Source organism: Euleptes europaea, chromosome 3 (genome assembly GCF_029931775.1).
Source record: "Euleptes europaea isolate rEulEur1 chromosome 3, rEulEur1.hap1, whole genome shotgun sequence".
Classification (NCBI taxonomy): Eukaryota; Metazoa; Chordata; class Lepidosauria; order Squamata; family Sphaerodactylidae; genus Euleptes; species Euleptes europaea.
In genome coordinates this window covers 49230145-49255912 of record NC_079314.1, presented here as the reverse complement: position 1 = coordinate 49255912, position 25768 = coordinate 49230145, and the positions used below count along the sequence as shown (strand labels likewise).

Sequence of the window (25768 nt, the reverse complement as noted above, 5' to 3'; positions counted from 1 at the left end):
GTTCAGTATCATGAAATGCGATGGCAGATGCTAGAGAGTTGTACAGAACAAAAGGAGCCCAGGAATGTTATCTCCCCGGCATATTGTCTTCCATTTGATAGTAACATGAAAAATGGTAACATCACACATCCACACATGGAGGGAAATCTTAATTCTCAACTCTTTTCTTTATGATAGCTGGATATGGCACCCCTATATCACACTGATCAAGCAAGTTGCAATTGAGTAGGAAGATTGGCAGTGGAAAAGCAGTCAGCTTTCTGTAAAACAGCCGTGGGATATCTCCCTTCCCCATTGTTTCCGTGACTTTTGAACAAGAAGGTTTATAAGAAGCAAAAATTTCAAGAATTTGTCAAAGTTTGAAAGATTAAGTTAATAGAAAAGGTAGGAATGGGCCCCCCATTCTTGAGAACATTTGTGAAAAGCTGTTGCCTTTGCTTTCAAGGAGAACTTGCAGGCAGCACTTCAGTTAAACAAAGCCCAAATGCATCTCAAGTGATGCAGCTAAAAAGCAAATTTATTGGCCTACCAGACACAATGCATTTAGTCCTGCAGGGGGCTTGCATGTTTAATTTACTGTCACACTCAAGTGCTCCTGAGTGTTTTTGTCTGTGTTAATGATACGCTCACCAGTCAACCTTATAAATAGCCTCAGAGTTTTTGAATGAAGTTTGCTGCATCAGCAGAACATTGTTTTTGTTTTTGTTTTATTTTGCAGGGAAAATCTTCCCCAGTTGAATTAGTTAATATCTGTTGGCTGTTTAAGCTGTAGGCCTTACGTGCAGCATACAAATAGCATATACAAAAAACACATTGCCAAAAGTTCGACACCAAAGGTAGGGATGGGCAGATCCTCTTCTCTTTGCCATCTATTGTAGAAATTGCTTGCCTATAGATTGCAATTGGGAGAAAAGGCAGCATGGTGTAGCTTGATCTTGTCAGATCTCGAAAGCTAAGCAGGGTTGGTACTTGGATGGGAGGCCACCAAGGAAGACTCTGCAAAGGAAGTCTGTGGCAAACTCTGCTTCTCATGTGCCTTGAAATCCCCTTATTGGAGTTGCCATAAGTCAGCTGCAACTTGATGGCACATGCATATGTATAAATTGCAACTGGTATGCACATCTAAATCCTGGCAACATCATGAGGCTGAGAATCTTCTGTGGGCATTGTTTGTTGCTGGACTTCGTCCCCCATACAGTATTCTGTCTTTTATATCAAGCAACATTGTGGCATATAGAGTATAAGATTAGGACTGGGAGAGATCTAGTTTCAAATTCACATTTAGCTCACCGATTGACCTTGGGCCAGTCACAGATTAGTGAAGTGTTCAGAGTCTGATTCACATATGCAGCCTTTAGGACATGAATTGAAATCCACAAATACATACACCCCACTTCCATCCCCACTGTGAGTAAATCCAAGATGGCAGGGGGGAAGGGTAGACAGATTCATGGTCTAAGGCTCTAAAACTCCACATCTTGATGCTGCTGTATTATGAAGATCTCTAAGGAGTTTGGTCAAGATCCATTTCAGATTGAACTGGATCCCAGTCAGGGGTCACTGATCATGCTGTAGAATAGTAATGTTTATAGAGTCCTTTCAGTGCTCAGCATGTTCAACATATATATTACTTTGCTGTAATCCTTCAATCAGGGCCTGACCTGGATGACCAAGGCTAGCCTGATCTTGTCATATCTTGGGCCTTAAAATCATGTTCACTTAACCTCCTTTATTCCCTGTTTCAGCCAGGATTCAGCCAGGATCGAACGCACATTCAGCGAAACGCATGCGTTCGATCCTGGCTAAATCCTGGCTGAAACAGGGGATAAAGGAGGTTAAGTGAACAAGCGTTTTAGGCCTTGGAAGCTAAGCAGGGTCAACCTGGAATACCACGGTTGCTAAACAGAGGAAGGCAATGAGCAAACCACCTCTGTTAGTCTCTTGCCTTGAAAACCCCATAAGGGGTTGCCATAAGTTAGCTGCAACTTGAGGGCACTTTACGCACGCAATCCTTCAGTCAGCCCTGTGAAGTAAACCACTATTATCCAATACAACAATTTGGGACTGAGGCTAAGACAGTAAATTGTTGGCAGAAGAGACATTTGAACAGGGGTCCTTGACTAACATTGCTCACTGTTTGCCTTTTTGTCATTGATAAAAGACACCCCCCGCTGATTTTGCCCCTGTGGAGAAAATAATAATACTCTAATACTGCAGTCCCAAGCACAGTTACACCCTTCTAAGTCCATTGACTTCAGTTGGCTTGGAAAGGTTTAACTCTGTTTAGGATTGCACTATAAATAACAGTGACAAGAGGGTTCATCTCTTGTAGTACAGAAAGGAGCTCCAATTTCCAAACAGCTAAGGCCAGTTTAAATACAGTTTTGGTAATGGATTGTCAATAGAATTACTGAAAATTGCACAGAGAGCAAAGCCTTGTTTACAGTTAAAACTTTCAGTACCATTCTAAGCAGAATTATACCCTTTAAAGCCCTTTGACTGCAATGGATTTAGAAGAGTAACTCTGAATCATGGTGTGCAGATTTGTTTAGATGAGTATGAATCTTCCAGGGTATTTGAAAAGGCCTTGAATCTCAAAGGGTAGCATGCTCAGAGAAATGCTTGTTTGGCCCCATAAACAAGACAGCTTTGATGTTGTATTTGCAACACAACACAATCAGAGCTAAGGTTTCTGAGAAATAGAAGCCAGTTGGAATGGATATGTCACAGCTAAATCTTAAGTTTTATGTACCCTTCAAGGTGGAATATTGAGTTCAAAAAAGAACCTGTTTGTATCAGCATTTCCTAGTGGCTAACCTACCAGGCCCCCTCATTCAGACAAACATCTATACGATGTTATATCAATTTTATCACCTTTGCTACTATAGTTACCTCCATGTTTCCTGATAATAGTAGTTGAGGGCAAAACAAGATGATACAGCATCCCTGGGGACAACCTAAGGAAACTACAGCCATTTTACCTCAGGAATTCTCTTGCTTTAAAAATGCCCCAAAGGCTAGGGAAGACGAAGGGCTCCTCTCCCCCCCCCACCACCATTTTTCAAGAGCCCAGATGCACTTGGGCGGCCCAAGGCTGCTCCTTGGTAAGAAAATGCTAGGAGAGACTGATAAGTCACCGTTGGATCTGGGGCCTAGTGTTCCTCATAAGCAGAGGAGCCGACTCAGTTTGTGGGGAACTAGCAGCAGTGTAGAAAAACTTACTATATAAGGCTGCAGAGAAGATACACCCAGTGTGGGAGCAATCTGTCTGCAATTTTTATGATGGTTCTTCAAGGTGCATGGCTTGCTTAGCTCTTGGAACCTTGCTACTTGACCTTGGACTGTGATTCTGGATTATGTGACCTGACCCTGCACTGTGGCCTTGGACTATAACCCTAGAGCCCTTGCTGTAAGACCCGTTGTGGCCTGGACTTGCCTCCAATATGATGTGGAGAACAAGGAGCCGCTTCTCCCCCCATGCTGCTATCCTGAGCAGGATTGCAGCCCCATTTTTGAAGCAAGATAATTCCTGAGGTAAAATGGCTGTGGTGTCCCTGGGTTGTCCCCAAGGTTGCTGTATAGTCTAGCTGTGCCATAAGTGAGGGTTGTGAGAAGTCAATGTTTCTCCAGCTCCTTTAGAGAACTGTAGTTCTGAGAATTTCCTGGGGAGAAAGAAAGACAGTTCAACTAATTAAAAATTTCAGTGTTGGATTTTCATGTGAGAGTTTTGAGTTTGGGTTTTTGAAGGAAGCCATTTTAATAAGAGGTTTAATATGAGGTTGGTTTTCATAATCAGGTTGTTACTTTGTAAGAGAAAAGATAGATATGTGTCAATGAATGTTATGCATGGGTAAAGGTATCCAGTTGTTTCATAGGGCATGAGCAGACATTTACAGTGTACCTTTTAAGAGGGAAGGATTATGAATGTACTAAAATGCCGTACCGTTCACTGAACCCAAGTTGCAAATATCTGAATAATGGCTTATGAACTTAGACTCCCATCATGAGATCCATACAACTGAAAAATGCAGTGTTCCAATCAGGATCTGAGGCTGGTTTATTAACTGAAGTTATTCTTAACTATGGTGTGACATGTATGTATGTAGAAAACCTGGCTTTTTCCTGCTTTGTTCCCTGGTGTTATGTTATGTGCTCCTTGGCTACAGAAATGCAATGGGGATGAAACCAGTATTGATTGAGGAAAACCAGGATATGCGTGACTGTCTGTGAGCCAAATCCTGTTTTCACAAACTAACCATGAGTTGGATCCAGACTAGGCACTTTGGTCAGTGGGACATAACATTCATGTGTCTTCTCTCCTGCTATAGCCCATTGATCTCCTTGAAATAATGTTAGTTATAGAGTTCTAGGGTATCATTCCTAAGCAGAGCTGCTGCACTTTAGAAGTTGATGGGAAGTCCTGCCAGTGGTTGTCTTGCTGCTCTCTTCCTACACTGTAGCCTGGCAACCGTATTGGTTTTAACTAACCTGCACATTCTTTGGCATTAGGATTCTTTGGCATTAGGGAATGTTGTGTCATTTTTGTTTTTGTTTCTATATCCTTTATTCAAAGCTCTTTTTTTAGCAACAGCTGGCATTTTTCCATAATCCATTTAATGGAGGAAAGGATTTAGCCTGGCACGGTGTTCTTAACAGCCATTTAGCTGGCACCTGAGGAATTCATTCTGAGGACTTTGAAGTGCATCTTCATCTGCACTTAATCACACTTTAAGCTTCAGAAACCTGCTGGTTTACACAGAATCTCTTTAAGGAATTTCATATCTGTTTGTGGAAGATAAAGGAAAAGAAAATTGGAAGATAACGTTTTATTACTTCATTTTTGCTAGAGTGTGGTAGGATGTCACTGAAGGACTCTCCAGACATTAAAGGGAAAGCCATTGTGAGCAACTAAAGGACAGAGAAAAAATATTAATCTCTGAAAGCATGGCAGATTCACATTACCATGGATCATCCTTAGCCTGGCATGGAGTGGCCTTACGCGAACTTGCCTCCCCCGCCCCCCAGGTTTCTCAGTCCTTCATCAGTCCTGGACAAAAGATCAGAGGTGGGGTGGGGTGGCACTGCTCATCCGGGAGTCTTTCTCCTTTAGGACAATCTCTGCCCCTAAGATACCCAGCATTGATTGTGTGGGCCTTGTGTGGGAGGCTGAGGAGAGTATGCTGTCTTGCTGGTGTACTGACCACCTAGCGTGCCAGCACATACCTTGTCAAGCCTGCTGGAGGCTGTGTACACTTGGGCCTTGAGGTTCCCCAGGCTTTTAGTCCACGGACTTCAATGTCCGTGCCGATGCTGCCTTGTCTTCAGGCTTGGACCTGGTGTCTTCCAGGCAGCACTAGGACTCTCTCAAATTATATCAGGCCGCACACATCAAGCTGGCCAGACACTGGAGCTGATTTTCATGGCAGGTATAGATCTGGGCCCAGTCAAACTGGATGTGATGCCATGCTCAGATCACTTTGTCCTAAAGACCCGCTTGGATTGGTCCTCCCCCTCCCACTTAGGCGACGAGAAAATTTACACTTGCAGAGACTTAAGAATCCACTTGTTTCCAGAATGCTCTGTGAGATCCGATTTTCCCTGGCAATCCCTTAGATGCCATCATTTCTGATTGACACGAATGCCTCCTGAGGCCATCAACAGAATTACTCCCCAATGCCCTCTGTGCCCCCATGCTAAATCATCCCCCTGGTATACAGAAGAGCTGAGGGGTAGAAAGTGGGAACTCAGACAACTAGAGTGAGTTTGGCGGTGTACTCACTACAAGGCGACAAGTGTTTATGAGGATTTATGAGGTGGCAGTGAAGGCCACTAAAAAAGCTTTTTATTCAGCCTCCATTGTGGTTGCTAGCTCTTGCCCAGCTCAATTATTTAGAGTAGTTCAGTCATTAACCTCTCTTTCTGGGAATATCCAAAATATTGGTAATTTGACTATAAGCAGTGAGGCTTTTGCAAGCTGTTTTGCAGATAAAGTCTTGTCACTCTGCTGTGACCTCCTGGACAATTTTGATATGGTAACTGAACTGGAGGCCCCTGGCTGTCTTCTGGCCCAATAATGGGCCAATTCAGCTGGCTCTTGCTGGCAGATGTCACCACGATCCTGGCTGCTGTGAAGCTAACCACTTGCCTCCTGGATCCGTGTCCACCTGGCTGATTAAGGCCAGTGGTGATGGGGTGCAAGCCCCCCTGGAAGTCATAATCAACTCATCCCTTGGTTCAAGAGTCTTCCCAGGGTTGTTGAAAGAGGCAATTGTGACTCCCCTGCTCCAAAAACCATAATTAGACCCTCTTGATCTGGCCAACTACCGCCAAGTTTCGAATCTACCATTCCTGGGTAAGGTAGTTGAAAGAGCAGTGGCTGACAACAGCCAGGTTTTCCTGGGACACATCTGCCCTTGACCTGTTTCAGTTCAGCTTCTGACCCAGCTATGTTGATGGAGACCATGCTGGTCAACCTAACAGATGATCTCCATCAACAGCTGGATCGAGGCAGGTCAGCGCTGCTGCTACTATTAGAACTTTCAGTGGCGTTCAACATGGTTGACCGTGTCTTGTTGGCCCACCTCCTCACCAACACTGGATTTCAAGGAACTCCCCTACAGTGGCTGATCTCCTTTCTCCATGGTCAGGGACAGAGGGTAGCCCTGGGAGAGAGAACATCAACCCAGCACCCCTTAGTATGTGGGTGCCTCAGGGGACGATTCTCTCCTCGTTGCTTTTTAACATCTATATGTGTCTCCTTGCCCAGCAAGTCCAGAGCTTTGGGCTGGGTTGTCATCAATATGAAGATGACACCCAGCTCTTTCTGTTGATGGCCAGCCGGTTACTCTTCTGGATACCCTAGGTAAGTGTCTGGGGGCTGTGGTGAGATGGTTAAAGTAGAGCCAACTAAAGTTAAATCCATTGAAAACAGAGGTTCTGTGGTTGGGCTAGGGAGGCCCAGGGCAGGCAATCCAACTCCCTACTTTGGATGGGGTACAGTTGATACCATCTTCCTCGATTAGGAGTTTGAGCATGACTTTGGATGTCTCTCTCTCCTTGGAGACCCATGTCAATAACGTCACCAGGACGGCCTTTTCCCATCACTGTCAAGCCCAGCAACTACCTACCCCGCCCTGACCTAGCCACATTAATCCATGCATCAGTCACCTCCAGACTTTATTACTGTAACTCGCTGTATGCAAGGCTACTTTTGAGGCTGCTCTGGAAGCTGCAGCTGGTCCAGAATGCAACTGCTTGCATCCTCACAAGGGCTCCCTAGAGAGCACATATAGAACCAGTGCTGTGGCAGCTGCACTGGCTTGCAGTTGTTTTCCGGATCATGTTCAAGGTATTGGTACTTCCCTTCAAAGCCCTAAATGGTCTGGGACCTTTGTATCTTCAGGACTGCCTTCTCCAGTATACTCCCCAGAGAGTCCTTCGTTCATCTGCTGACAACTTACTGGTGGTCCCTGGCCCAAAGGCCATCCTGCTGTCCTTGACTAGGGCCAGAACCTTCTTGGCTGGGGCCCCAGCCTAGTGGAACTCTCTGTTGAGGGAGACTCGGGCCATTAAAGATCTGGCCCAGTTCTGCTGGGCCTTCAAGACAGAGTGTTCCACCAGGCCCACAGTTGAGGACAGCAACAGTTTATATGTCCTGGATTGTGGGACCCCCCCCCTCCATCCAGTCTCACCACCTTACAAGTCCTCCCAATTGTCACCTGTGCTGCCACTAGCTGCTGTACCCGACCCCCCAGTTTTCTGTAGGGTCAACACCTGATATTTTAATCTAGGGGTTGTTGTTTTTCATTAAGCGCCATCTTTATATGGTTTTAGATGTAATGTATTGAATTCATTGTTGTGGTATTAATAGTTTTAAATTTTATTGCTATTAAGTTTCCGTTTGTTGTTAGCCAGCCTGAAGCCTGCTAAACAGGGAGAGGGTGGTATGCAAGTATAAACGATAGATAGATAGATAGATAGATAGATAGATAGATAGATAGATAGATAGATAGATAGATAGATAGATAGATAGATAGATAGATAAAATAATCCACCACATAGCCAATGGCAGGTGTAATATGATTGTATGGCGAGGGCCAAATTCAGTCTTGAACTGAACTTCTTCAGGTAGGAGATAGTGCGTAAAAGGTACCTTTACTAGACCAAAATCATCCTTTACACTTGTCAGAAAGCAATATTTAATTTATAAACTAACCTTACTGTGAAGCATTGTAAAGTAGTTGCTTAGTAGCAGCTCCCCAAGAATATTTTACTCTCTATCTCATTCTTTCTATACTGTTTTTTTTAATCCCTGTTCAAAGCTGGTGTAGTACTGTCCAACTTTGTAAGGCAACAGGTATTTATACAAACCTTGGGGAGCTATTTGGCTCCAGTTAACAGGATGTTGTGTTAAAATGCAAATGTTTTCAGTTCACATTCCTACTCATCCATGGACTTTACTGAATGACCTTATATCACAAAATTGTGATGAGGATACAAAAAGAGAAGGTTATAGTGAATCTCCCTGTGCACCAACCTGAGCTCTTTGGAGAAAGAGCAGGATAACAGTGGAATCCTAAACAGCGGATTAAAAATAGAGGATTTAGAAGGGTTCCGCTCTGTTTAGGATTGTACTTTAAGTGTACTACCGGTAGATAGTGAGTGGTGTGTGTGTGAGTACTCTAAAGTTATAAAGAGTTAGCCATTCTGAACTAACCAGGTTTCTTTTGAGCTAACCTCAGTGGTGATGTTGAAGAGTTTTAAAAAATTAAAGCCCTGGGCTTTCCCGGGAAAAAGAAAGGATGAGGTATGGTCTAGGCTCACGAGGATCTTGGCTCATTTTGCATAAAATGTCATTATGGGTGTACATTCTTTCCAGCCAAAAGACAGCCACATACATAGCTCAGTCTTTAATGAGCATGGAGGACGAAGAGGGTAGATGAGACACATCAAAGGAGTCAAAAAAGTGTTTGTGCATTGTACTCATTCTTACCTCTGGCGATCCTTAGAAACTGATCCTTACTGTGAAGTATTTGAAGGGTTCGCTGTGCTTTTTACTGTCCTCTCTTAAATATGCTCCTCTTCCCACCCCCCCAACCCGCTACCTGTAGAAATTGGCACCTTAACAAACATGAGAGTTTAACATTACTGGCTTTCGCCCAGTAGTTTCTGATTTCTAGTTGCCTAATTGACGACTCAGATCCATGAGTCCTACAAACCCACACTTCAAGGCATTAAAGCTTCGTCTGGTATTTGTCAGCTTCTTTCCCTTAGGTTGCAAATGTCACACCTTTCCCAGTTTCTGCAGCTTTATTTGTTTCCAAGTTAGTTTAATTTTCACCCAGGCTTGACTCCGATAGCTGGGATCAGTTGAGAAGCACAGCAGTTAATGAGATTTTTGACCGCTGAAGCAGGTAGGTATGGTCTGTGAATCTGGCAGCTTTCTCCCTTTCATATATTATACTGTTGGGAGCTAATGGGACTGAATGTGCGTGAATCTGAAGTGTGCCATTTGTTTCTGGGATCTCTACTACTTGTTTTTCCACTTAGTTGCTATGAGTGAGAAAACAAAATCTGGATCCTCTAGGAATATGGCGATTCCCCCACCCCTGCTTTACAAATTAATGAAATGAAAATACTATGTATCCTTTCTAAAGTCAGCAGGAAACAGATTTTCTTTGACCTTTAACCGCTTGAAACAGTGAATAAATGATCCACTGCTGATGAATGCCTCCACCCATCCCCCCAAGTTGGCATGATTTACACACAAAAATGTGGACTTTTTTTAGTGTTGATGCCATTCCTTGTTGTTTTAAATGCCTTTTAAAATATTTCAGTAAATCTGGATGTCTGGGAGACTTTATAATAAATGACAAAGATATAAGAGATCCTGCAGACAGGCTGCTTAAATCCCACTGAAGTCACTGAGAATTGTCGCCTAACTATGTGCAGGATTTCAGCCAAATTTGGCAACTTCATTTTTCACAGGATGTGTTTATGTCTGTGCATCTGAGACAATGCGCATGTGTGTAGCAAATTAGTAAAGCATTCAGAATAGGCCATCTCCTCAGAAGGCTGAGCTGGTTTGTGCCAACCATGATGACATTTGTTTTGTCTCGTTTTCAAGGGTACTCAGTCAAAGGGTGGTTAAGCACAGCCTGGAAGTGCTGGGGAGAAAGCCTTGTGACTTCTTTCAAACATACGGAATCACAGAATCATAGAGTTTGAAGGGACTACCAGGGCCATCTAGTCCAACCCCCTGCACAATGCAGGACATTCACAATTACCTCCCCCCCATACCCCCACTCCATGCCCAAAGATGGCAAAAAAAAAAAATCCTCCAGGATCCCTGGCCAATGAGGAGTTCAGAAGATCGTTTGTCATAGGCAGTGGCAGGGAATCAGTTCTCCAAGATCATGTGATTCCCAAGTTGAGGAGTATTCTGTGGTTTTTGCTTCAGTTGCAGTGCCCTCTGACCAGCATCCCTAGTGACACAAGGGATAGGAGATCAGTGTTTTATCCATATGGCTCCTAGTTCCAACCCTGCAGTTTCAAACAAGACCAGGGTTTCTTCATGTCATGTGTTTGTCTCTCTCACGATAACAGTGCAGGTGTCAAACGTACCCCTTCATAGAAATTATGTCATAATATGCAACCATGCTGTTTTTAAAATCGGTTCTGCTGTTTAGAACAATAGCTTCTCCAGAACAAATTCTACATCATTATGAAAATGACTGAAACATCTCATTGCTGTCTTTTATCTTGCAAATGTTGACTTTGGAGTGGAGAACTAGTGTAAAACAGTTATTGGCATTTGGGATTCTTTCGTAGCAGTCCTTGTGTCAGAATGTCAGGCTCTGTTACCGTATCCAGGGAGAATTCCCAGAATAAATTCTTACATTCCTTTTGTTGGAAGAAACTTGATGTATGATCTAGCTTGTTTCACTCACAGTTTTTCCCCATGTTCTAATATAAATAAATGTACTATAATGTATATATATAATGTAATATATATGTATATTACATTATATACATAAATGTATATTTATATAAATGTAATATAAATAAATGTAAAAAGAAGTAGAAAGTGATACATAAAATGATCCACAAAAGTAATATGGGCATGCTTACAAGGAACGTGTGTTTTCAAATGTATAGATTGGCTGTGTCCTTACTGTGTGTAGGCATAGTGACAGCCATGTGCTTTCTGTCGTAATTGTGTAAAATAGCCCTGAGCAATGTCAAGATATATGTGACATTAGTTGTTTAAGGGATGTGTTTTTATCCTACCTTCCTCCAAGGAGATCAGGATGGTATGCACGATTCTCCCTTCCTCCATTTTACCATCACAACAGCCCTGTGTGAAGTAGGTTAGGCTGAGAAAGAATGAATGGCTCAAAGTCATCCAGGAACTGTCATTGCAAGTCATGCTATGAACCAGGATTTCCCTAGTTCTAGTCCACCACTAACCACTGCGGCAAGCTTGCTGTCATAATTACATAAGCAATAGTTATTTAAGAAAGGGAAGTAGTAGTCCCAATGGATTGAGCAGCTGATGTGTGAGTATTTTCTGTTTGTAGACAGAAGAAATGTAACATAACAATAGTTCACCCTGAGTTCTAGGGCAGTGTGATAGGATAGGAGACCCTGAAACACGTCAGACGCTAAAGAAGATATAGTAAAACTGGTGTCTGTCTGAGGTGCCACTCAAAACAATAAAACCAATAAGGAACCAGCATATTTCCTGTAGCTGAGCGATAACCAGCTTCTACCAAAGCCATTCTCAGGAGATTCCCCCAAGAACACACCCAAGCTATCAGGATCCCCTAACAAAGAGAAGCAAGAGCAGAAAAGAATCCCTCAATGGCTTTGCAACAGTCCTGTGAAGAACTACTCCTGTCTAAAGCAGTTGAAATCTGTGAACATAGACTAGAGTAACTCTTCATAGCATTGCACTGTTGGGCCTTGGGAAAGGAGATTCAGCCAAAGAACAAATGCTACGGCATTCTCTTTAGCCCTTGCCATCCTCTTCTTTTGTTCTGAGTCTGGTAACAGTCCGGTAACTATCTCAGCGTAGTGCTTGTTGAAGGGAGACTGTTCATCTGTGAAGAGGAAAAGGTGACAGAAAGACAGACAGAGCAACTGAGGTAATTTATTCATGGGTACTTTCACTCACGTTTGCCTCCGATTTGAATTGGTTGTTCCTTGGAGTTATGCATGAGTTTTTCGTTCATTAGAGATGACCTCATGCCCAGCCATCGCAATGTCCAGGACTTCCCATTCCTCTGTTAAGCCGACTCTCCCCTCTCCCCTGAGCAAAGCCCTGGTGAAATCCCCATGAAATCCCCATGCATAAGGCAAAGTGCAGGACATGCAAGCTTGGTTTCTCTCACAGCCAATTGCAAAGCATTTCCAGAGGCGGGGATTCAAATACTTCCTGCTTCCTCAGAGTTCATTCTGAGCAGAAGAAAAGCTTTTTAAAACCGAGGCTTAGATTCCCCCCCCCCACTTCCTTTCATATTGTTCTTTTTGTGTGTGTTGTTCGTAAAATGCTTTTTTATGTGGCAATTGGGTTTGGGAGGGGGATTTTCTCTCATAGTAAGCACTACAAGTAAGCCAATTACACAGCAGCATTTAAAGGGGTGAGGACTTGATTTGAGCTTGGAGACTGCTGGTGCATAGATTCCCAACAGGAAAGTGTGGGTCCAGTGAGCAAGGAACCTCAGGTAAAACTCCCATGCATAAACTACCTGAGACTTCTCAACCTTTCTAGAAACTGGTTGAAGCTGGCCTTGGCTTTTTCCACACCCTGCCCTCAGGCTGCCAGCCAGCGATTCTTGCTTTCATTTATTAAATTGTTTTTTAATTTAAAAGAATGAAACCGAGCCTTTCCAGGGCAATTATTAGCAATTAAGCCATTGCTATTCCAGCCTACATTTTTCTTCTTTGAAAAATCTGTCTTTTCAACTGTATGTGGTCTTTATAGCCTGAATCAGAATCTCTTTTCACGTTAACAGTATGTGGGAAAGCATCAAGAACTATGTTTTCAGCACCACAAGTGAGAAGTACATTTTCGGTACCACAAGCAGGGACTTTTTTTAAATAGCTTCCATTAACAATAATAGCAGTCATGCTGGTAAATGCATCTGTACAACACTGAACACTCATGAATGCAAAGCGACTGTATATTTCCAGCTAATGAATAATAGCTTTCAAGGCACCTAAGGTTTAAGAGGATAAGCCTGGGGAAATGAGCACGTTTGGGGTTGGGTTTGTGTTTTTGTTTTGCAAATGAGCTGTGAAAGCCATCATCAGATCAGGGCCCTGCAATGGAGGGCAAGTTAAAATTGAACCCCATTCCTCCACCACTGACCATGTCATTCAACTTTATAAGCATCTTTGTGTGAAGTATCCCTCAGTTCAAGGGGCAGCTTCTCACACTACATGTTGTATCCTGCTGAAGATACCCAAGCACAAAAATAAACTTGTAGTGTATATATAATGTGTGAAAGCTGAATACATTGAAAACTACAGTTCTTCCCCCTTTAACCTATTTTAAATAAATAAATCATAGTATCCATAATATTTACTGTTTTTAAAAAAGCACAACAAAATCTCTGAACAAAGCATGAGCCTAATTCTGTTTGAAACATCAATAAGAACTGTGTTAGGGACGCCTTTTGTAGGACCCTCTAGAGTGGGCGCACCACTGTTAATTTGTAGTATGACCAGATTGTTTCTAGGTAAACCAAGAAGCAAAATGCTACGAGTTTGAATCAGGATTATCTTTACAACAAGGTGGTTACCTAGGACACCACTTCATAGGGTTTTTTTTGCCTCAGCTGCATGTTGAAACAGGATTACCAACGGTGGGTTGGAAAATTCCTGGAGACTTGGGGGCAGAAGCGCGGGAGAGCAGAGTTTGGAGAATGGAGGGAGCTCAGCAGGATATAATGCCATCGAGTCCATCCTCCAAAGCAACCCTTTTCTCCAGGGAAACTGGTCTCTGTAGTCTTGAGACTATAGCTGTAATTCCAGGAGATTTGGGGGCTCCTCCTGGAGATTGGCAACCCTGCGTGGAAAGGAGATTCTCTTTCCCAGTTTCCTTGCTACATGTGTATCTGCTTGTCAGTATGTGCAGCGGGAAGCTGGAGACAAAGACAGAGGTTCTGGTTCTGGAAAGGATGCCAGAGAGCCAAGAACTTGTAAGGGACAATAGTAGCAGCAGGAGGTGGCAGGCCCAGTGGAGGGGTGAAATGTGGGTATGAAATACAGGTGCCTGAGCAGCAACAGTCAATTCAGCCTGGGTCCCAGGACACATTGAACAGTGTTGGAGACAAAGAGCCATCAGACCCAAAAGCTCTAGGATCTGATGAATGAGAAAGGCAGAGGTGTTGCACCATTTTGTCTAGAGTGCCAAAATAGCCTAGATTGGCCTTGCCTGGAGCCTTTTAAAGATTTTGAAAATATTTCCTCCTGTACTCTGCACCTGCCCATTCTTGCCTGTTTTCATCATCAGACATTCTACTGATCTGGTGCATGGCCTTTTCTTCTAAATGAATTCTGGTACAGTGTAACTTTTCCCCCTAATTGCAGTTCAGCAGACGATTTCTAATAAAAAGACAATAATATATTCCTGCTATTCCTGTGACATTTTTTAAAGTCACCAAACTCTATTGGGTTTTCTTCTGAGCAAACAACATTGTGCTGGTGAGTCAGTCCCTTAGATGAGACTGCCTTTTTGCTAAACTGCCCCTCCTTGTGGCTAGAACTCTTGTTGACCTCTCAGTAGCGGAGTTGACTAAAGGAGCTTGAAAGTGACTTCTGAGAGCCAGCTCTCTTGTAAACTACAGCTGTGCTTTTTCATTTGGAAATTGCCCATGATCAACGTGGGTGTGTGTTAAGTGCCGTCAGGTTACTTCCAGCTTACGGCAACCTTGTGAATTAATGACCTCCAAAGCATCCTATTGTTAACAGCCTTGCTCAGGTCTTGCAAACTGAGGGCTGTGGCTTGCTTGCTTGAGTCAATCTATCCCATGCTGAGTCTTCCTCTTTTCTCCTGCCTTCAACTTTTCCTAGCATGATTGTCTTTTCCATAACTGGAGTTTATTTGGAAATGTTCATTCCCCCACAGTTTCACAGTTCCATGTGGTTATGAAGCAACTATGAGTTATATCGATTACAAAAACAATTTTCACATTTTAAATGCTGTTTTAAGCCTTTGCAGAGATGTTTGTTTGCTTGCTTTGATATTTATAATAAAATTAATATATTTACTTAGGTATTTGGATCTCCCCTTCCTATACATTATAGTCATAACCCTCTGAGGTACATTTGCTAGAGATTGCATGGCTCAAGGTCACCCAGCAAGCTTCCGTGGCAGAGTGGGGATTCAAACCTGAGTCTCCCAAATTCTAGTAGTCCAACACTCTAACCACTGTACCATCCTGGACAATATATATTTTTATGCCGCTTGCTTTAGTGCTTCAAAGAATATTTTTTGAAAAAGCATGCTTTATGATTGAGTTGATTTTCTCATTTTGTTTTATCTTTGTTCTGGAAGCCCAACATAGGAAGACTAGGTATTCCTCATGGACCTTCAGGGGAGAAAGTGGCAGTTGTGACGGTGGATGACTGTGACACAGCCGTGGCTGTGCGTTTTGGAAGCCTTATTGGAAACTATTCCTGTGCTGCTCAAGGAACACAGACTGGCTCCAAGAAGTAAGACAAGGGGTTTTTGTTGTTGTTGTTTTTTAATATAGTCCTTACCTGAGATTGGTATCTGCTGCATATCAGTGGCCAACCAGACCCTTTCTTCTACTCTTCTGGGTGTTCTTAGAATGGGTCAGCCAAACTCCCTTTCAAATGTGACCATAAACAAGAGTTTGCATTTGTGCATTGAAGTCAAATAAGGGATAATAAAAATACTTTCTTAAGCACTCAAACATAAAACCACTCAGGGCTGCACAGCATAAAAATATTGAATTCAAAAGGTTATACAATTTTTAAAAATGGACCCTTTTCCCAGGTTGATAATCTAAGTGAATAACCCATTACTAAGTGGGAAAGGATAAGGAAAGATGTTGGAGGACAAAACTGCTGAGTTAAAATATTTCACTCAACAGGAAGAGGCATGAACATATATGTGCCTCAAGGTGCTTCTTAAAGAGCAAGATGGGCTGACTCCTGCACATATCTGAGGGCAGTGAGTTCCAAAGGAAAGAGGCAGCCAAATTCGGTGGGTGGAGGCATGAGAGAACAGATGTAATCTTTGCTCTTACTGAAAGATTGATATCAGGAAAATGCAGGTCTCTAGAACAGGTTTGAAGAGAAGTTAAAGCTGGAGAACCAGAGTATAAACATTTAAAAACAACTACTGTATTTACTCAAAAAGAACGTTATCCTGAATGTAAGACAACCTCCCCTAATAAAAGCTATCATCTCACCCCAATGTTTTTTTTACTTGATATAACGGAACTTGTGTGCAAATGTAGGATGCCTCCCCCTGCCTTTTTGATGGCATACGTGGAAAAAACCTAGCCTTGCATTGGAGTAAATACTACAACATACACCAAGCAAAACTCCCATTCTTCTTTAAAAACTTAATGCTGTTCTCTCTGATCCTTGTTCCATTCCCCATAAAATCAGTCCCACTTTGGACAAGCTTCTCACATCCCACCCCCCTTTTGACCCAGTTTGTTTGCTCATTTGTTTATTTTATTCTTCCTTTCCCTCAAAAGGCAGAGTGGCATTTGTACCACTCAGACAAGCCCGGTCAAGTGGTCTGGGCTGGCTTTAAAGAGTGGTGAGGTCAGACATTTGAAAAAAGGCCCACCACTCCAGCGGCACCACCATTTTTACTTTCTACTGAACATCAAGAAAGCCAAAGGCAGAGCAAGAGACTCTCAGTTCACTCTTACAAGTGAAAGTGACCAAGTAAAAAGTCACTACAAAGATTTGAGGAAGGAGTGGGAAGTGGAGCATTTTTCCATTTAGTGAATGGGACTTTTTAGTTTAGTTTTAGATTAGAAGGAATATGATCCAGGGGATGGTATAATAACATTATAAACAGAGAGTATCTCTCTCTCTTTCTCATACTCAGGTTCACCTAACAGACAAAAGGAAGCATTATTTTACACAATCCATAGTTAACTTATAGAATTCACTACCACAGTATTGCACACTGGCTTAGATGGCTTTTATAAAAGTGGGTTAAAACAAAAGAGGATAGATCTATAAACAACTGGTAGCCATGGTAGTTAAGCTTGTAAATGTGCCTCTGAATACTAGTGTTGCTACGAACAAGGGGAAAGGAATGCTGCCTCCATGGCCTCTTGTAGGCTTCTTAGAAGCATCTGTTGAAAAATGATGCTAGAGTTGATGGACCCTCAGTGTGATCCTGCAGGTCTCTTCTTTTGTTCTTGTTCTTGTCCTAAAAAACAGGAACCTATTATTTCACTGGGTGTCTTTAGGGAAAAGAGTTTTGGGGAAGAAAAACCTCCTGCAAATTTTCTGACACGAATGTCACCAGCTTTCTTATTTCCTTAGGTCTTTGGATTTAACTGGCCCCCTGCTCCTGGGAGGAGTGCCAAACTTGCCTGAAGATTTTCCGGTGCACAACAGACAGTTTGTCGGCTGCATGAGGAACCTCTCCATTGACAGCAAGCCAATCGACATGGCAGACTACATAGCAAACAATGGCACTCTTGCAGGTACAGAGCCCCACACTGCAGCATAGTTCTGCAGAATGTGTACTTTTGCAGCGGGAGCTATTTAAAACCTTTGTTCATAAGCAGATTACTAAATACTCTAATGCACGTATATATTTGGAGTGACATTCTCCATCAACCTTTCCTGCATAGACTATTCATTTCCATTGTAGTCTGTGTGGGAACCCAGTACATCCCCCACAGTAATTAATGGTGCTTCTATGCAAAGAGCATTTGATGGATTGAGCACCTTTGATGTATGAGTATTATTGTCCAGTAAGGACAATGCAATAAATTGGTTTCAAAAGCTACAATTCTTTGACCATTTACTCTGAAGATTAAATGGCACAAAAATGCCTACATTCTGTACAAGCACTCCCCAGTGATGGAAAGTTTTCTGGGAGTCATGCCACAATGTGCTTCATGCATGTTAACAGCAGATTTCAAGCTCCAAGGACCTTGTCATAGGGAAGCCAGGTCTCCCCCTGGCCACCGATAGGGGACGGGGGATAGGGTTGTCAGGCGGGAAAAGTCCTGGAGATTTGGGGATGGAGCCTGGGGAGGACAGGGACCTCAGTAGGGGTACCATGCCATAGAGTCCCCCCCTCCAAAGCAGCCATTTTTCTCCAGGGGAACTGATCTCTATCACCTGGAGATGAGCTGTAATTCCAGAAGAGCCCCAGGTCCGGACTGGAGGCTGGCATCCCTATCATAGAGGCAAAGCTGACCTGTACTGAGAGTTCCATGGCCAGAGCTCCCACTGGTTTTTTCAAGCTCTGTTACCAGGTGTGCAACAAATAGGGATCATGGCTCGGGGGTGGGGGGCTTTAAGAAGTTGCATGGCTCAGTGGTAGAGCATCTGCTTGGCATGCAGAAGGTCCCAGGTTCAATTCCCGGCATCTCCAGTTAAAGGGACTAGGCAAGTAGGTGAAGGGAAAGACCTCTGCCTGAGACCCTGGAGAGCCGCTGCCGGTCTGAGTAGACAATACTGACTTTGATGGACCAAGGGTCTGGTTCAGTATAAGGCAGTTTCATGTGTTCATTTTACCCTAGAGATTAACAGCTCCAGGAGCTGTTTCCAGTCAGGAAAACAGACAGGACTCTTAAACCCTTCCTCCCTTCACACCCCAGTCCTGATCCAAACTGGGCTGCCATGTGCCAGATAATTGAGTTAAAACATTCCAGAGCACCCTGGATACAGAACTCCTAGCACAAGTCTGGATTGGCCATAAATTGTCAGTCTAGAGAGGCTCTTAGTTTGCATGCTGTCTGCCCCATTGCATAGAAGTCTGCTTTTAAGAACTTCTTTGTGTTTCAAAACTGCATGGTCCAGCCATTGGGATTTAAAAAGAGAGAAATCCCACCTGAGCTATGGAGTTCTTCATGCAACACCCTCCATGGTAGTCAAGTCTTTCTTTGCTGTTGCTGTTGGCAGGAATAGAGGTGCAGACTTTCAGAAGTTTAACAGTGAAATAAGCTGCAGTTTGCTCCTGGTATGGGGGAGCGAGCCATATGCATAAAAGTGCAGAACAATTTAAGGCTAAATAGTTTCTGGTGCTGTTCCAGGCTGTGCCGCTCAGAAGAGATACTGCACTACCAACTGGTGTCAGAACGGGGGCATCTGTGTGAACAAATGGAACACCTACTCTTGCAACTGTCCCCTGCGGTATGGTGGGAAAAACTGTGAACAAGGTAAGCCTTTTCATCCTTGTTCCACTTAATGAGTAAAACATCCCGTAATGTTTGAGCCACCTGGAATTGTTACAGGGCAGCCCGGCAGCTACATGTGGCATACCTGCCTTGCATTTCACCTTACCAGGAGCTTTATAAAGCCCTCTTTTTACAACTCACTTAGGACAATAAAGGTGATTTTAAGAAATCATCTGCTGGGTCACCAGATCTGGATAGCATACCCCTACTCAGCTGTAATAGGGTAATTAACTCCACACACAGAAAATGAAATTTAGCTCAAGCAAGGATGAAGAAGAAGAGTTGGTTTTTATATGCTGACTTTCTCCACCACTTAAGGAAGAATCAAACTAGCTTACAATCACCCTCCCTTCCCCTCCCCACAAACAGACACCCGGTGAGGTAGGTGGGGCTGAGAGAGCTCTAAGAGATCTGTGTCTAGCCCAAGGTCACCCAGCTGGCTTCATGTGTAGGAGTGGGGAAACCAACCTGGTTCACCAGATTAGCATTCAACAATCATGTGGAGGAGTGGAGAATCAAACCTTTTTGAATCTGTGGGCCCCTTTGCAATTCTGACACAGGGTAATGGGTGCAACTACAAAATGGCTGCCACAGAAGGCAGAGCCAACCACAAAATATCAGGAAGTGAGGTTATGCATAACTTTACTAGTAAATCTTCAACATTTCAGGCAGCATCTCTTTTTAAATGACATATTTTTTATAAAATATTTTCCTGCATATATACAGCTATGCAGTGAAGATCCTTTTGCTGTGGTGGCAGCTGTTGCCAAGGCAACGTTTTAGAAGCCCTGCTGGGCAAAAGCCTCATTTGGCCCTACTCACTTTCTAAAAATATTTAGCGGGTGCTAAGAAAAATGTCAACACGCACCATGGCACCCATGGGCACTCATGTTGGGGACCCCTGAACTAGAGCATCCCACTTTAAAATGGTCTAATTCCATTTACTTCAGGAGAAGAAATAGTGTTGAATTTAGACATAACGGCTTATGTGGCTGCTTTTAATGTGAATGTATTTAATGTGAATCTGTTTATTTATGTGCATCTATTTATTTAAAACTTTAATTAGCCACCGTTCCACCTTACCCCACTCAAGGTGTCTTACTATATTAATAAAACAATAGTTATAAAACACAGAAAATATGACATTTAAAACCTCAACTAGAACTGCCAGTATAAATAAAAGCTCAATTAGTCACATGCAGACCTAAATAAAACTGTCCTCAGCTACCTCCTGAAGATCAAAAGTGAGGGGGCCAGGTGCACCTCCCTGGGGAGATTGTTCTATAATTTCGGGGCTGCCACCAAAAAGGCCCTCTCTCATGTGCCCTCCAGAGAAGCTTCTTTGATTGGTGGGGCAGTCAGGAGGGCCTCTCCCTGTGATCTTAATTCCCAGGCACGAACGTGTGGAAGAAGACAGCTCTTCGGATACCCAGCTCCCAAGCCGTATAGGGCTTGAAAGGACAGAACCAACACCTTGAATTGGGCTTGGGAGCTGATGAGTAGCCACTGTAATTGCTGTAGTTCTGGGGTCACATGTTCCAGAAGGCTGGCCCTGACCAGCAGGCTAGCCACAGCATTCTGCACTAGTTGCAGCTTTTGAACATTTTTCAAGGGTAGTCCCAAGTAGCGCGCATTGCAGTAGTCCAGTCTAAATATTAATAGAAGCACTTTTGGAGTGTCTCCATAAATCCACACTGTCCTACTCCAAATTAATTCTTGTGAATAACTCAGCTTCTTGTCCTTTATTCTCAATCCGTAATGCAGCTAATCCACAATGCAGAAGTAGGCATTAATTGAAAGAAAATGTCTTTAGGCACCTTTATCATCCTGATCATAAATGAATGGTTAAAGTAAAGTAAAGACCTTCCACAGAACTCCAATGCTTTGGAATGCAGGCATGTTCTAGGTTGTATATGTTGGTTCATATTGATTACTGGCCAAGGTTCTAGGACCTCAATATTGTCCTGCTTGAACTAACAGTTCTCCCCAGAAACCATGTCTTCTCCAGTTTCCTGATCCAGGAGATAAGTAATAAAAGTAACACTGATTAAACGTTTCTTACATGCCAGTATCACTGGATGCAGTGTACAGTATAATTTTAAAACGACAAAAGGTCCCTGTGCCAGCAGAGATGCAATCTAAAGAAGATTCCCCACAACGAAGACTGCAAACCTCAGTCATAGACTAATCTCTAAAAAGAGAGATTTGTATTGAAATGGATATAGTGTCTTTCAGAAATCGTGGTGAATGTATGTATGATTCTTCTGTCATTCAGACTCGTAAACAACACCATGCAAATCATTAGAGGTCTGTTTTTCACACAGTCATATGGTCAAAGTGACCTAGAACTCAGTCAGTGTATTTGAAAGAAATTGTTAACACCACAGAAAGCTGAACCCTATTTCTTCTCGTAAAACTAATGAACTTGGAAAATATCTTTTAACAACATGTTAATATGTAGACTTGATTTGAGTCAGAACCTTTTTCAATTCGTGTAAAGCAGCCAGTTATTAGTCCCTTTACGGTCCTTTCCCATAAATTCATTTGGGGGCAGGCACATACTTCTGTATTCCTGCATAATGTAACTCCTTTTCCTGCCAAAAAAAAATCACTTAAAAAAACACAGTTGGTATATTTTATTGTCAGGAGGCCTCAAATCAATCACTTATTTCCCGTAAGGTATTTGTGAGGCAGAATGTTGCATAAAGAGAAACGGGTAATGTCAATAACAGAATTCATGGCAGTTACGGCAGAGGGGAAGTGAGAGCCAAAGTGGTGGGAACTGCTGGATCTAACTTCGCATAAACTCATGATCTGAGGTCTGTGAAAAGAGCAATCCTACATTTATATGAAGCTACCAGATCCCTTATAAAGCTGTTCTTTTAGCAGCCCACCTTTAGCCTCAAAAAAATAACAACCCAACAACCCAGGGTTTATTAAGCTGTGTGGATGGCATGCCTTGGATGCCCAAGGGGCTGAGTGTAGTATGTTGCTTGGAAAATCATAAACACAGTGGGTGGGATCCAGAATTCTAATGATGAACAGCATTTCTGCCAGCAGAACAGCACTTCTGTTTAGGAAGGGAAGGCAATTTTGCCAGTTTCTCCCTCGCACCAGAGGCTCCAACTTTGCCTCTGTTCTTGAGGGTGCTTGACCCCTGGGAGCAGTATTTCAGGGGGCTACAGCAGAAGGGGGGAGGTGTGGAAGTCCCAGTCTGACAGGTTTGCTTTGTTGGTAGTGCTTTGAATCCAATCCAATATTCTTACTCTTATACTACTTTTTATAATGCTCCCTGAGGAATTATAAGCCTTTCCCACCTGCAGCTGGGCTCAACATGCCTGTTAACTAACTCTGGATATAAGCATGATCCACCTTTTATTCCTGCTCTTTCTACTATGTCAAATCATTTCTGCCTCAGAGTTCTCTAGCAGGTTATGCTGGAATCGTGCAGTGCCATCCTAAGCAGAGTTACATCCTTCTCAGCCCATTAACTTCAATGGACTGAGAAGTGTGTAAATCTACTTAAGATAGCATTGTTGGTGTCTCATCCAGGAGGATTTTGGGAACCACTGGTGGGTTTTACCTTGCTGACTTTCACTGCCAGGGTTTTCAGTCTCAGTCTATGCAACTACAACGGCACCCTTCCCCCACCAATCACATTCCAGATATGTTCAATTCATGTTAATACAAGGTAGGGCTCCATTCTGACTTGTATATTATCATTAAGAACATGGTCTGTGATTGTAAGCACTGAGCAGAAATGCATTTTGAATTACATTTGGAGGCTGGAGAAATGCTACTGAATTCACCATAACTCGTTATTACCCTGCATTTGCTATAGGAGAGATGCTTTGTTAATTCAGCAGTATTTCCACTGCCGGACATCTGGGAAACTGGCCCGGGAGGATTGGTCTCGTTCAGCATCTCCTGTTGCTTTCCAGCAATTCATTTGTGATTTAATTGTGAGGAATAAGTAACAAGTTAGCCAAGCTCTACACCATTTATTTGAATGAATACCTTTCCATGTACCTGGTCTGTACTCAGAAATAATTGTATCCTGAATAATGATGTTGATAAATGTGATGCAATACCAGTTCACTCATTAATTTCCTCCTGTGGTGAGGTGAAGCTGTGTGTACACACGTAAGCCCTGATACTAGATTGGAATTTTCTTTGTAAAGTAATACATAAACAGGTCTTTAGAGACTGGATATCGGTTTCAGTGTTTTGAAAAATGGTTTAGAGGAATCAGCATTTTATGCAGTATATTTGAAGGTCCAAAATGCTGCCAGAGCCCAGCTACAAGCAGCTCCACTAAATTAAATCAAGAATATTTGCCTAATTTTTGTTCTTCCTGGCAAAAAGCCATCACAGCTTTTCTAAGGACCTTACCCACATTCACTTTTGCATCTCTGAAGTATCCTAAGCAAGTTCTTAAGGCAACCATTTTAGGTTACTGGGGAGAATTTGCATTCATGTCTGCTCTCTTTCTTTATCAGCTCAACCAAAAATGACTCACGAAAGAACTTTTAAAAAACGTTTTAAAGCTTTTTGTTAAAAGCCATCCCCCTCTTTATTTCAGTGATGCCTTTCCCTCAGCGTTTCACCGGGAACAGCATTGTCTTCTGGCATGATCTTGATATCACTATTTCTGTGCCATGGTACATTGGCCTCATGTTTAGAACGCGGAAGGTTAATGGCATGTTGATGCAAGCAAAGGCAGGAACATCATCCAAGATCAACATTCAGGTACAAATATGTTAATTAATGTGACACAACCAGAAATTTTCCTTAAATAACAAATGATAAACCTAAACTTCAATATGTGGCATTAAACAATAATCGATTTCAGCATTAGATCAAAGACTAATGTGTGGTGAGGTAATATTCTGATTTTTAAAATTCCGTAACTTTATTATTTAAATAATTTATATAATCTGGATAAATTGGGAGGGGGTGAGGTCTGTAAAGAGAGACATTGGTCAAATTGCTATACAGGAGACATCTTGGCTGTGGTTTACCTGATTGTAGTGTTTACTTTTGAGAAGAATTCAATTAAAAGAGTCTATGTTAGAATTTAATGCAACTGCATTAAATCAGTGCTAACAACACTAATTTATGAAGACAATTTTATTAAAGATATCAAATATTAAATGCAACATCTCAAAGAAGGCATACAAATAAATTCAATCTCTTATTTTTTCATTCCAGAATGTATTAAAAATTCTTCAATGTTCAACAAAAATGCATAACAGAACTTATTTCTCTATGCTTAATAATAGTGCAATAGTTTTGTTAATAAGTCAGTTTTAAAGATACAATTAAACCAATTGCTCATTCATGAGGGTTCTAATTTTTGCAGCCTATGGCAGTTATTATTTTGGCAGCAGAAAATAAATTCATTATTAACTCTACATCTGAATCAGTAACAGATTCTCTTAAATAGCCTAATAGTATCATTTTGGGAAGGACAGGATTAGTGCAACATGCCATTTCATTAAACCAATAATTTTATGCCAAAAAAGCTGAATTCTAGAACAGAATATATGGAATAAATGGGCAGGTAAAGAGCCGCATCTCCATCAAAGATCTAATGGTACTAATTTATGAGTGGTGAGGTACCATTGACAAAGTACATTAAAAAGTTCTTTCTCAGATTTTTCAGTACCAATTTTGGGTTAGCATTGACCCAAATCCAGGTAATTTACTTATACATAACACTTGCTTTATCAGGAACTATGGTTGGACCACGTTGTTTTCAGCATAAACAACATGGAAGCTAGAAACTTTCACTGTTGATTGCTGGCAGATGAAGCTGTGCAAATATACATTAGTTTGTTTTGTTAAATAGATAGAGATGGTATGGGTGGCCTCAAATGCTTGTCATACTCAAACTGGTTTTGGTTGATTTTTACCATTTAAAATGAGATAATTTTCATTTCCAGTCTTATCTCTAGTGCTTTCTTGATAACCAAGAAGAAATTGTCAGGTATCTAAGAACAGGGTTCAACCCAGTCCACCATGTTGGTCCAAATAAACACAAAATAACATTCTAACTACTTATTTCTCTTGTTCCCTCTAGATACTATATAGGAATTAGGGCCCCTGTCTCATGGGTTACAAACTCAGAATTACATGATTCATCACAAATAGTAAGATGCTCTTTTCCCAAGAAGAGTCTGTCAAATGCAAGTGCTCAAATGAAAACAGCTAGTTGAGATGACAATGGCTCAGAGTCAATCAGGTTTCTTTATGCAAGGAAGAATTTCTCGTGATGTGAAATTATTTCCAGACAATAGGCTATATATTCATTTATGTAGGTCTAAGACAAATAGATCTTCCCAGGCAGA

General features: G+C 42.2%; 1 protein-coding gene across 1 annotated transcript in view; it reads left to right on the top strand.

The window, feature by feature from the left end:
- The window catches only part of CELSR1 (cadherin EGF LAG seven-pass G-type receptor 1), a 190872-nt gene that overhangs the window by 117693 nt on the left and 47411 nt on the right, over positions 1–25768 (top strand). Inside the window, exons 6-9 of the mRNA XM_056846844.1 lie at positions 15563–15720; positions 17548–17711; positions 19275–19400; positions 24001–24167. Coding sequence (XP_056702822.1) covers positions 15563–15720; positions 17548–17711; positions 19275–19400; positions 24001–24167 — 615 coding nt within the window. The remainder of the gene's footprint in view (positions 1–15562; positions 15721–17547; positions 17712–19274; positions 19401–24000; positions 24168–25768) is intronic.